Genomic DNA, 10,969 nt, shown 5'->3' with positions numbered 1-10,969 from the left:
TGATTTTTATTCATACTGTTGATTTTATTTTTATACTGGGAAAAAAGAAGAAGATTAAAATAGACTATTGCAGCATGTTCCTGTTCTGCAGCAGAGGACAAAAAAGTACACGTCAAAAGTGGACCCTAAACACTGCAAATCCCCTCAAACAGTTCTCAGCCAAGAAAAGTTTGTGTGCCTTTTTACGTTTGTCAGAGCTGTTTGTCCTAAAACAGAGGAGGACATGGTTCCAAAACGTGGTGCGGGTGTGGAAGAATGACCTGTTCAGACGTGTGTTCAGTCCTGATGTATGTACACATGGTAAGGTGAGGTAAAGATCAAAGAGGCAACATTTCTGTGGGGGACAGAAGGGCCGTCTCTGTTTATTAAGAGTGACTGTGGATGAGAGAACCAGAGTGACATGTGTTGTCACAGGTTCAAGGTGAGTGGCGCCTGCACACCAGTTCCACAATTCACCCATTTACTGGCTCACAGTTATTTTATTATTTGTATCTGAAAGTGTTTAGGAGGCCACATTTGCTCAATGGTAAATGGAATAGTTGTCATTTTAAAGTTCAACAAGTCAAAAAGTTAAACATTCAGCTAGACCCAAGGTCACTGCTGCTGTTATTTGGAGATGTGGGCTGGAAAAACTGTAACTGCTTTTCTGTATGGCGTTGTGTTTATTATCCAAGAATCAAACTCAGGTTCATTTATGAGGCACCAGCAGAAAACCTTTATGTCTGTGTGATTCAGGTCGGCTCCATGGGAAAAGAAGCTGTAATGTAGTCAACTGAGAAGTGTTTTGACCAGTGGATTTAAGGGCTGCCATCTGCTTGTCGCCATGAAGATATTATTGCTTTGCCCAAAATGTTCCACAGGATAACATTTAAGCTTGTTTATCTCCATGGAAACAAGCAGGTGAGGCAACCAGAGTTACTGGTCTCATTTTTACAACTTTACGTGGAATTCTGACCAAATGTATACTTAGAGACAAGCACAAACTCCCTTAAGCTTGTTAGCTGAAGGGAGAATTTCTCCTCTTTGAGCTCAGATCTCATCTGGTTCAGGTCTGAAAGGTTCTTTCTAATGGTAGGTATGATCCTACCTGGTGTGCATGCTTTATAAATAAGAGCCTATCTGTGGGGAGGTGAGCCCACTCCCAGGAATCAGAATCAGAAAAGTGTTATTGCAGGGAACAAAATTCACAAATCTTGAACTAAAGGGGCAACATAGAACATGAATACAAATTATATCAAGGGTGCTTGTTTTTCAAGGTAGGACTATTTCTTATTTTTAGGAACAACAACACCTGTTTTTGAATTAATAAAAGATAGAAACTTTATTAGGCCAGCTGCTTACAAACATTACATACATAGATGCAAGATAGCTATGTATAATGCCATACAGTGGAACAGTCCAGGCGAGTAGTAATATCTGTAAGGTGTAGGACGCCCCCTGATTTAGTTTAATTTAACATTATTTTGCTATTGAGAGATTATGCCTTATATTTTGTAAATCAGGTACATTTATCATAATCAGCCTAGTTGTTCTGTGTAGACTAAGCCAGAGCTTCTCAAAGTGAGGGCCGCGCCCATTTGGGGGGGGCAGAGCCGTGCCAAGGGGGATGCGAGACATTTGAGGAAATTATGCGTGACAGATGTGTTTTGAGCAACAGAAAAATGCCGTGCCAACACAGGGTTAATCTCTAAATAGAGAGCTGTGGAGGAGTGGGCCAGTCTGCCTCTGTGCCCCTCACACACATCTGCCTCTGTGCCCCTCACACACATCTGCCTCTGTGCCCCTCACACACACACACCTGCCTCTGTGCCCCTCACACACATCTGCCTCTGTGCCCCTCACACACATCTGCCTCTGTGCCCCTCACACACATCTGCCTCTGTGCCCCTCACACACACACACCTGCCTCTGTGCCCCTCACACACATCTGCCTCTGTGCCCCTCACACACACACACCTGCCTCTGTGCCCCTCACACACATCTGCCTCTGTGCCCCTCACACACACACGTCTGCCTCTGTGCCCCTCACACACACACGTCTGCCTCTGTGCCCCTCACACACACACGTCTGCCTCTGTGCCCCTCACACACACACACCTGCCTCTGTGCCCCTCACACACATGTCCTGCCTCTGTGCCCCTCACACACACATCTGCCTCTGTGCCCCTCACACACACATCTGCCTCTGTGCCCCTCACACACACGTCTGCCTCTGTGCCCCTCACACACACACGTCTGCCTCTGTGCCCCTCACACACACACGTCTGCCTCTGTGCCCCTCACACACACGCCTGCCTCTGTGCCCCTCACACACACACACGTCTGCCTCTGTGCCCCTCACACACACACGTCTTTCTCTGTGCCCCTCACACACACACGTCTGCCTCTGTGCCCCTCACACACACACGTCTGCCTCTGTGCCCCTCACACACACACACGTCTGCCTCTGTGCCCCTCACACACACACGTCTGCCTCTGTGCCCCTCACACACACACGTCTGCCTCTGTGCCCCTCACACACATCTGCCTCTGTGCCCCTCACACACACCTGCCTCTGTGCCCCTCACACACATCTGCCTCTGTGCCCCTCACACACATCTGCCTCTGTGCCCCTCACACACACACGTCTGCCTCTGTGCCCCCCACACACACGTCTGCCTCTGTGCCCCTCACACACACACGTCTGCCTCTGTGCCCCTCACACACATCTGCCTCTGTGCCCCTCACACACATCTGCCTCTGTGCCCCTCACACACACCTGCCTCTGTGCCCCTCACACACATCTGCCTCTGTGCCCCTCACACACACACGTCTGCCTCTGTGCCCCCCACACACACGTCTGCCTCTGTGCCCCTCACACACACACGTCTGCCTCTGTGCCCCTCACACACACACACCTGCCTCTGTGCCCCTCACACACACACGTCTGCCTCTGTGCCCCTCACACACACACACCTGCCTCTGTGCCCCTCACACACATCTGCCTCTGTGCCCCTCACACACACACGTCTGCCTCTGTGCCCCCCACACACACACGTCTGCCTCTGTGCCCCTCACACACACACGTCTGCCTCTGTGCCCCTCACACACACACGTCTGCCTCTGTGCCCCTCACACACACACCTGCCTCTGTGCCCCTCACACACATCTGCCTCTGTGCCCCTCACACACACACGTCTGCCTCTGTGCCCCTCACACACACACCTGCCTCTGTGCCCCTCACACACACACGTCTGCCTCTGTGCCCCTCACACACACACCTGCCTCTGTGCCCCTCACACACACACGTCTGCCTCTGTGCCCCTCACACACACACGTCTGCCTCTGTGCCCCTCACACACATCTGCCTCTGTGCCCCTCACACACACACACCTGCCTCTGTGCCCCTCACACACATCTGCCTCTGTGCCCCTCACACACACACGTCTGCCTCTGTGCCCCTCACACACACACGTCTGCCTCTGTGCCCCTCACACACACACGTCTGCCTCTGTGCCCCTCACACACACACACCTGCCTCTGTGCCCCTCACACACATGTCCTGCCTCTGTGCCCCTCACACACACATCTGCCTCTGTGCCCCTCACACACACATCTGCCTCTGTGCCCCTCACACACACGTCTGCCTCTGTGCCCCTCACACACACACGTCTGCCTCTGTGCCCCTCACACACACACGTCTGCCTCTGTGCCCCTCACACACACGCCTGCCTCTGTGCCCCTCACACACACACACGTCTGCCTCTGTGCCCCTCACACACACACGTCTTTCTCTGTGCCCCTCACACACACACGTCTGCCTCTGTGCCCCTCACACACACACGTCTGCCTCTGTGCCCCTCACACACACACACGTCTGCCTCTGTGCCCCTCACACACACACGTCTGCCTCTGTGCCCCTCACACACACACGTCTGCCTCTGTGCCCCTCACACACATCTGCCTCTGTGCCCCTCACACACACCTGCCTCTGTGCCCCTCACACACATCTGCCTCTGTGCCCCTCACACACATCTGCCTCTGTGCCCCTCACACACACACGTCTGCCTCTGTGCCCCCCACACACACGTCTGCCTCTGTGCCCCTCACACACACACGTCTGCCTCTGTGCCCCTCACACACATCTGCCTCTGTGCCCCTCACACACATCTGCCTCTGTGCCCCTCACACACACACGTCTGCCTCTGTGCCCCTCACACACATCTGCCTCTGTGCCCCTCACACACACACGTCTGCCTCTGTGCCCCCCACACACACGTCTGCCTCTGTGCCCCTCACACACACACACGTCTGCCTCTGTGCCCCTCACACACACACACCTGCCTCTGTGCCCCTCACACACACACGTCTGCCTCTGTGCCCCTCACACACACACATCTGCCTCTGTGCCCCTCACACACATCTGCCTCTGTGCCCCTCACACACACACGTCTGCCTCTGTGCCCCCCACACACACACGTCTGCCTCTGTGCCCCTCACACACACACGTCTGCCTCTGTGCCCCTCACACACACACGTTTGCCTCTGTGCCCCTCACACACACACCTGCCTCTGTGCCCCTCACACACATCTGCCTCTGTGCCCCTCACACACACACACCTGCCTCTGTGCCCCTCACACACACACGTCTGCCTCTGTGCCCCTCACACACACACCTGCCTCTGTGCCCCTCACACACACACGTCTGCCTCTGTGCCCCTCACACACACACGTCTGCCTCTGTGCCCCTCACACACACACGTCTGCCTCTGTGCCCCTCACACACACACGTCTGCCTCTGTGCCCCTCACACACACACGTCTGCCTCTGTGCCCCTCACACACACACGTCTGCCTCTGTGCCCCTCACACACACACACGTCTGCCTCTGTGCCCCTCACACACACACGTCTGCCTCTGTGCCCCTCACACACACACGTCTGCCTCTGTGCCCCTCACACACGCACACACACACACACACGCACGCACACACACACACACACACACACGGGTTTAGAACGAGTCACGGCTTTGTTTTCTCTATGCGCAATAATGTGCTCTGTCCTTTAGTCTCTCCTCTGTCGTCCTCTGTCCGTCCTCTATGCTGTTAGAATCTAACTTTTGAACCTGCTTTGATCCCATTTTTTCTTTTACTGCATAGCCTTTACTATCTCCTTACTACTTTACTATCTCCCAAGGGGGGCACGCCAGAAAAGATTTTTAAAGCTCTGGACTAACCATTTTAGACTATTGACTGTGCATGTTGTACTTGTACTTCTATAACGTGTTCCAATTTTAAATATGTTTTCTTTTGTCATATTATTAGGCTACACATAATTATCATCAGTGTAGTAAATAATAATGTCACATTATTTTCTCACGAGCGCTTACTTGACTTCCGTGTCCGCGCCGCCTCCACACAGATGAACGCCACGCCTTTTCCGCTCTGCCTGTCGCGGTGCATTGTGGGATAGTGAGTTTTCAGGCGTACGCAAAGATGGCAGGCGTGCGGCCGCCACCCCTGCGGACTCTGGAGGACTTCGTACTCGGCTCGGCTCGGTACACGCTTCCCAACGTGCGGGACGTGTACTGCTGGAACAACCGCGCCATCAACAACCTGCTGTATTACCAGAGCAACTACCTGGCGTGCGCGCTGGGCGTCCTGCTGCTCGTGGGGTGAGTCAGAGTCAGTCAGAGTCAGAGTGTGGGGTGTGGACGTGGGCATCTTCCGCGATGCTGCGGATGGGAGCAGGGTGCTCCAAAAAGTTTGACGGTTTGGTGACTTTCGTGTTCGTGTTATGGACAACCATTTGACCACTTTCCTCCATTCAAAATATCTTATTATATTCAGTTTTAAATTACAGTCCAAATTCTGAAACCAGTGACATCCAACACGTTTTCACACCGAACAGTAACAACAAAGTCTCTATAATCCCCCAGTCCTTAATTTGGCCTATTCAAAAAAGGCCCACGGGCCAAATCTGGCCCATTTTATATTTTCTCTTGTTTACTGGTTTAGACCGAATACTTCTGGGTAAGGTCCTGTTTAGTCCGAGTTTAATTCTGAGATAGTCCTGGTACAGGCCCAGTTGGTATTGTCTAGTCCTAGTTTGGTTCTGGTTGTATTTTATTTTTCACACAAATCTAATAAAGCAGATCTAGTGTTGAGTTTGTTTGACCCCAAAACTGTGTCTGAAGTGTTGGTGTGTGGTGTTCACACAGCAACAATGACTGAATGGTCAACTACGTGGACGGTCCGTGTGGAAATGAGCAGGATTTCATATTTCATATTTCTGTAATTCATATTACTAGCTCTGATTTCTACTGTCTGCTGCCACGTGACCCACACAGACTTTAAACACTGCCACCGTTTTCTGCTGTACTCCGTGCATCTCAAGTATAAATGTCTTTCAAAAGAGTATCTGTATAGTGTAGAGCATTTACATATTTAAATGAGTATGGACATCTATTGAGCACTGTAACCCAAGCACACAAAACGATGATGCACACATCAACTCAAACAAATGATTTATTATAATCTCTGTATTGAAATAACGACATTTGTGTTGTACATGCACTAGTGTCACCTAAAGGCTCCTGGTCTGACTAGAAAGAACCTGACTCAGACCAGGAGCTAAAAAGTCCCCAAACTGTGGGCCCAGTCCCTATAGTTTCTACTTAAAAAGTACCAAGAACTGAAAAAAAGTACCAAGAACTGAAAAGGATCCCTACAGTGCGAACACCCCTAAAGTTTAATTTTAGTCTTGAATGACTATGCTAATAACCGCTGAGTGAAGAGGAGAACCATTCCCTGTGGTGGCTCCGGAGGCAAACCCAGTATTGTGATGTGACCTCCTTTGGTCTTGTCTCACAATAGAACCACTGAAGAACCAGGATCTGTTTACACAGGAATGTGAAAGGACAAAAGATCTCCAAAATCTCATCTGGGGCACTTCTCTGCAGTGTGCACATTCTGAGTCTCCGGGATTTTCTAGGCCTATAAGCCTGGTTAGAGTGTGTCTTGAAAATCAGGAGTGTAATAATAATGTGATACAATATGATATAATATAAGTACATCTTGGTGTGACAAAGTCAAGGAACTACATTGACCATGAGCCTTTGCTCCAGTTCAAGAGCAGCCAATGTGTACTGCTACCCCAACTGCAAAATATCCTAGTAAGGATTTCAGGAGCAAAATGTGTAAAATCATGTTCAGTATTTTATATTAAAATATGTTTATTAATATTGTATTTGACCAATACATTTTTTTAATAGACTATATACACGTCATAATTTTACCCCCAGTTTATGCCTCGCAACCCTCACTTTGGGAATCATTGCTGTGGACAGTAAGGATAATCTCTGCAGGACGCCTCTCCGCAATATCACAATGTTTCTACTTGGATGAGTGGTCAAAAGTCTACACGCTTAAAACGTTTGCTCAGTTGATGATTTTTGCTTTGGCTCAAACCTGATGACTCTCTGCACACAGACAGTTGGAATGAGTCTGGAGTAATGCTGTAGCGCTCCATGTGTATGATTACTCACACTGCAGTTTGACGTCCAGCCCTGTGTCGTGTTTGACAGGTTCGTGCGTCCGCTGCAGCTCTACATGGGGGCAGTAGTGGTCAGCCTGGCCTTCCTGGGCTTTGTCTGGGCCGCGGAGAACCAGGGCCCTGTGAGGCGTTTCCGTAGGAACCACCCGGCAGTCTGTGTGTTAGCCGTCCTGCTGCTGTGCTGCCTCCTGCTGACCGTGGTGGGGAGTGCGGCTGTGTTCCTGCTTGGGATTGCCACGCCCATTCTCAGTAAGACCTCTTTGCATAAGCTTTTATGTCAACCAACCAATACATTTTGAGAAATGCTCTATTCCGGCGTTGGATGTGTTTTGAAAAGGAGGTTACAAAGATGAAGGTTTAAAGGACACACATCCAGGATTGTTTAGATAGTTATTGTCCTTTAAACACGCTTTGTTTTGGCATCTCATGTTTTAGAACATGTATTTTGTAGAAAATGTATTTATAAACCGGGCATTCCCTCATCGGTATTTGGTGTTAGTACTCCATCTATTGGCAGTAGAGGGAACTATCAGTGGGAACCTAACAAAAGCTAGCTTCCCCCGACATGCTAATGTAGGCATACAGTTGCAGTTGTAATGAGCATGATTTGAGTCACTAATGATCAGAATGAGTCTGGTGATAATTTATGGACTTAAAAAGAGCAGGAGACCTTTGGATCTCTACACTAGGCCGGATAGGCGGGTGCCTGGGGCGGCATATTTATTTATTTATTTAATTTTTTTGCTTGGCGGAGTTTTTTGCGCCCCCTTCTATGTATCCAAACACTATTTTGGAATTGACAAATAAATCTAACAAAAGGAGAAAATCGAAAAATCGAAAGCAGTGTGTGACGTATTCTAGCTCACCTAGGGCACCAAATGTGCTGGGGCCGGCCCTGTCTACCTTTGACCTCACAAATCTGGGAAATTGTTAAGTGAGTGTTTTGTGAGCAGAGTTGGGGGTAAAGCGTTAGAGTGTTTAAATTACTTTTAAAGTAACGAGGAACATGCGGCGTTAGTTTTCTGCACTCATGTACCAGCAATCTAGTACAAGTTACATGTTTTGGTTTGGTCTCATCCACAATCCCAGAGCTCGGTGTGTTGTGAGCACATGCACTGTGTCACTAGTGACTGGGAGTTTCACGCCAAAGAGAAATAAACTTTCAGTAATCACTATTTTGTTTCTGAGGAGTAAATGTAGGTAACAGCGCTCTGGTGAGTTTGTTTCATAGAAACTACAGAACTAAAACAAGTGCGTTCTGTTGTTGTGCGTCGCTGCTCTTGCTAATCCACTCTTTTAGTTTGAGGACGGATCTATACGTGCTTATTGTATTGTAATGTATTGTAATCTGTCGTCAAAAAAGATAAATAAAGCTCATTCAAACGCATTTACTTTGCTTGTTTAATTGATATTTTGATAATTATGTCTACCTATCTGAATCTTTATTTTTCATGTCACCGATCTGACACTCAGCTGTACACTCACTGCATACTACAGAGCCTTTAAAACGGTTCTAAACAAAACAGTCTAAATTTCAGAATTGAGAAAGAAAGTGGAACATTTCACTGGAGAAACTGGGATTAACCTCAGACACAGTTTGTCAAAGTAAAAGCACTCAGATACACGAGTGATATCATGTAACATTTATTTAATGTGAGATTATGACACTCTTTTAGGTTTTACTAGACAAATACTCAGAAATGCTGAGGCCACAATAGTTTTTCATTACAGACTTTACGACTAATTATAATTTTTGTTAGGCACAAATAAAATTTTGAGGCTAGAAATATGTATTTTTCCATCCTTTGTTATTGAATCTCAAACTAATTTCTACTCTGTAAATTCAACATTGTTGCTTACTTTTGTTAGACAGATTTAAAACTATTAGCATTTAGGTCTGGTGTCAGTTAATGTTTTTAAATGTAAAACAGTCTACTTCACTTTGCTTCCAGACGCCTCCTTTCTAGAACCTTCCACATTCTGATGGCGAAGCGTTTTAAAGGTTCCTCGCCATAACAATTGGCGGTAATGCAACACTCGGATGCCAACCGCCATAAAACAACAACAACAACAACAATTGTAGCGTACTGTCTTGTCCTCCTCAGTGAGCCTGGTCCATGCCTCAGTTCGCCTGAGGAATCTGAAGAACAAGCTGGAGAACAAGCTGGAGAGCATCGGCCTGAAGAGGACCCCCATGGGTCTGCTGCTGGAGGCTCTGGGCCAGGAGCAGGAGGCCGGCTCCTAGGGTGAACTGGTGCACAAGGGCCGACACAAACGAGCATCGGGCACAGAAAACACCACCTGGTCAGTAAAAGTCACTCCAGAGGTTTCACGAGAGGGCATGTGGTGGGGGATTATACTCATATGGAGCCATCACAATTTTTATTTCAATTATGCGTTCAGACCAAGGTGTTGAGTTCAAATGCAAAGTTTCAGATGTATTTTCTGTAGTTTTGTGTTTGGCCGCATCCCAAGCATCAAATGCAAGAGTTGGAAAAGTGAAATATTTGGGAAAATAATCAGAGGCTTCCACAGAGTAGTTGTCATGTCCAAATGCGCGTCCAGGTCAGAGATTTGTATCCAGACAAGAGTACAGACGTCTGGAGGCATTCAGCCAGATTCAGACGCAGCCATCCAAAAGTATAAGAATGTCTATCAATATGAATTTCATAAACATAAACCACATGGCTGTAGACCTCTCGATGCTTCGTAGGCTTTGACGATTGAAATGACTTCATTATTTGCACAGCCCTGTGTAGCCTGCGCTCTAAATTTAAAAAAAAGAACTCAAATCAAAGCTGAACCTGTTTCCAGTGGAACGATTAATGACAAATGATGATGAGTCAACAATAAAACTATTAATTGTGTTATGTTTGAGAATCGTTAAGTCAAATTAAGTCAAAACACATACGAAAAGACCTGTTATAACCAAGACGGTGACATCGTGAAAAAAAATGTCAAAAACTATCATCTGGAATGTTTTTATTTTTAAGAATAAAGGCACATTTATGCTCAATTTTTATTTGTACAAAACCCCATGCATTCTAAGTGTAATTACAGTCAGTACATTTTTACTTCCAATTGTTTCTAATGTCTTGTCTTGTCTTATAAATAATCAGCAGAGGGCACTCCACGACAGTTAGAGGATTAACCTGAAGGGAGGAACAAGAGCAACTAAAAAACAAAACACGAAGGCACCTCTGGACGTTTTTAGATCACATTTGTAAGAAAAGAGCCAAGAAAACAAGGTCATGTGACAGAAAAAGATGAGCTTCCACTGATGTGCTGGTTCACTACTGTCCCCAGTGGTCAGCTCATGTACAGCTCTGGTGTTCCACATCCAAGCTCAGACTAATGGACAGAAAAGGCCTCCGTGCACGTCCATATGTGTTTGCCTAAACTTACGCACATGGGTTAAGGTTGCTGTCTGACAAA

The 10,969-nt window shown here is 47.6% G+C and overlaps 1 protein-coding gene across 1 annotated transcript; it reads left to right on the top strand.

Moving 5' to 3' along the window:
- Nucleotides 1-5,450: 5,450 nt before the first annotated feature.
- On the top strand, nucleotides 5,451-9,923 carry praf2 (PRA1 domain family, member 2). Its single transcript, XM_072442094.1, has 3 exons — nucleotides 5,451-5,654; nucleotides 7,566-7,783; nucleotides 9,640-9,923. The coding sequence occupies exons 1-3, from the start codon at nucleotides 5,476-5,478 to the stop codon at nucleotides 9,777-9,779; spliced, it is 537 nt and encodes a 178-aa protein (XP_072298195.1). The 5' UTR covers nucleotides 5,451-5,475; the 3' UTR covers nucleotides 9,780-9,923.
- Nucleotides 9,924-10,969: the final 1,046 nt, after the last annotated feature.

The sequence above is a fragment of the Eucyclogobius newberryi genome, unplaced genomic scaffold, assembly GCF_026437365.1.
Source record: "Eucyclogobius newberryi isolate DKJ021-1_F unplaced genomic scaffold, fEucNew1.0.hap1 SCAF_13, whole genome shotgun sequence".
NCBI lineage: Eukaryota > Metazoa > Chordata > Actinopteri > Gobiiformes > Gobiidae > Eucyclogobius > Eucyclogobius newberryi.
The sequence above is the reverse complement of the archived record's forward strand: the minus strand, read 5'-3'. Positions and strand labels throughout refer to the sequence as shown.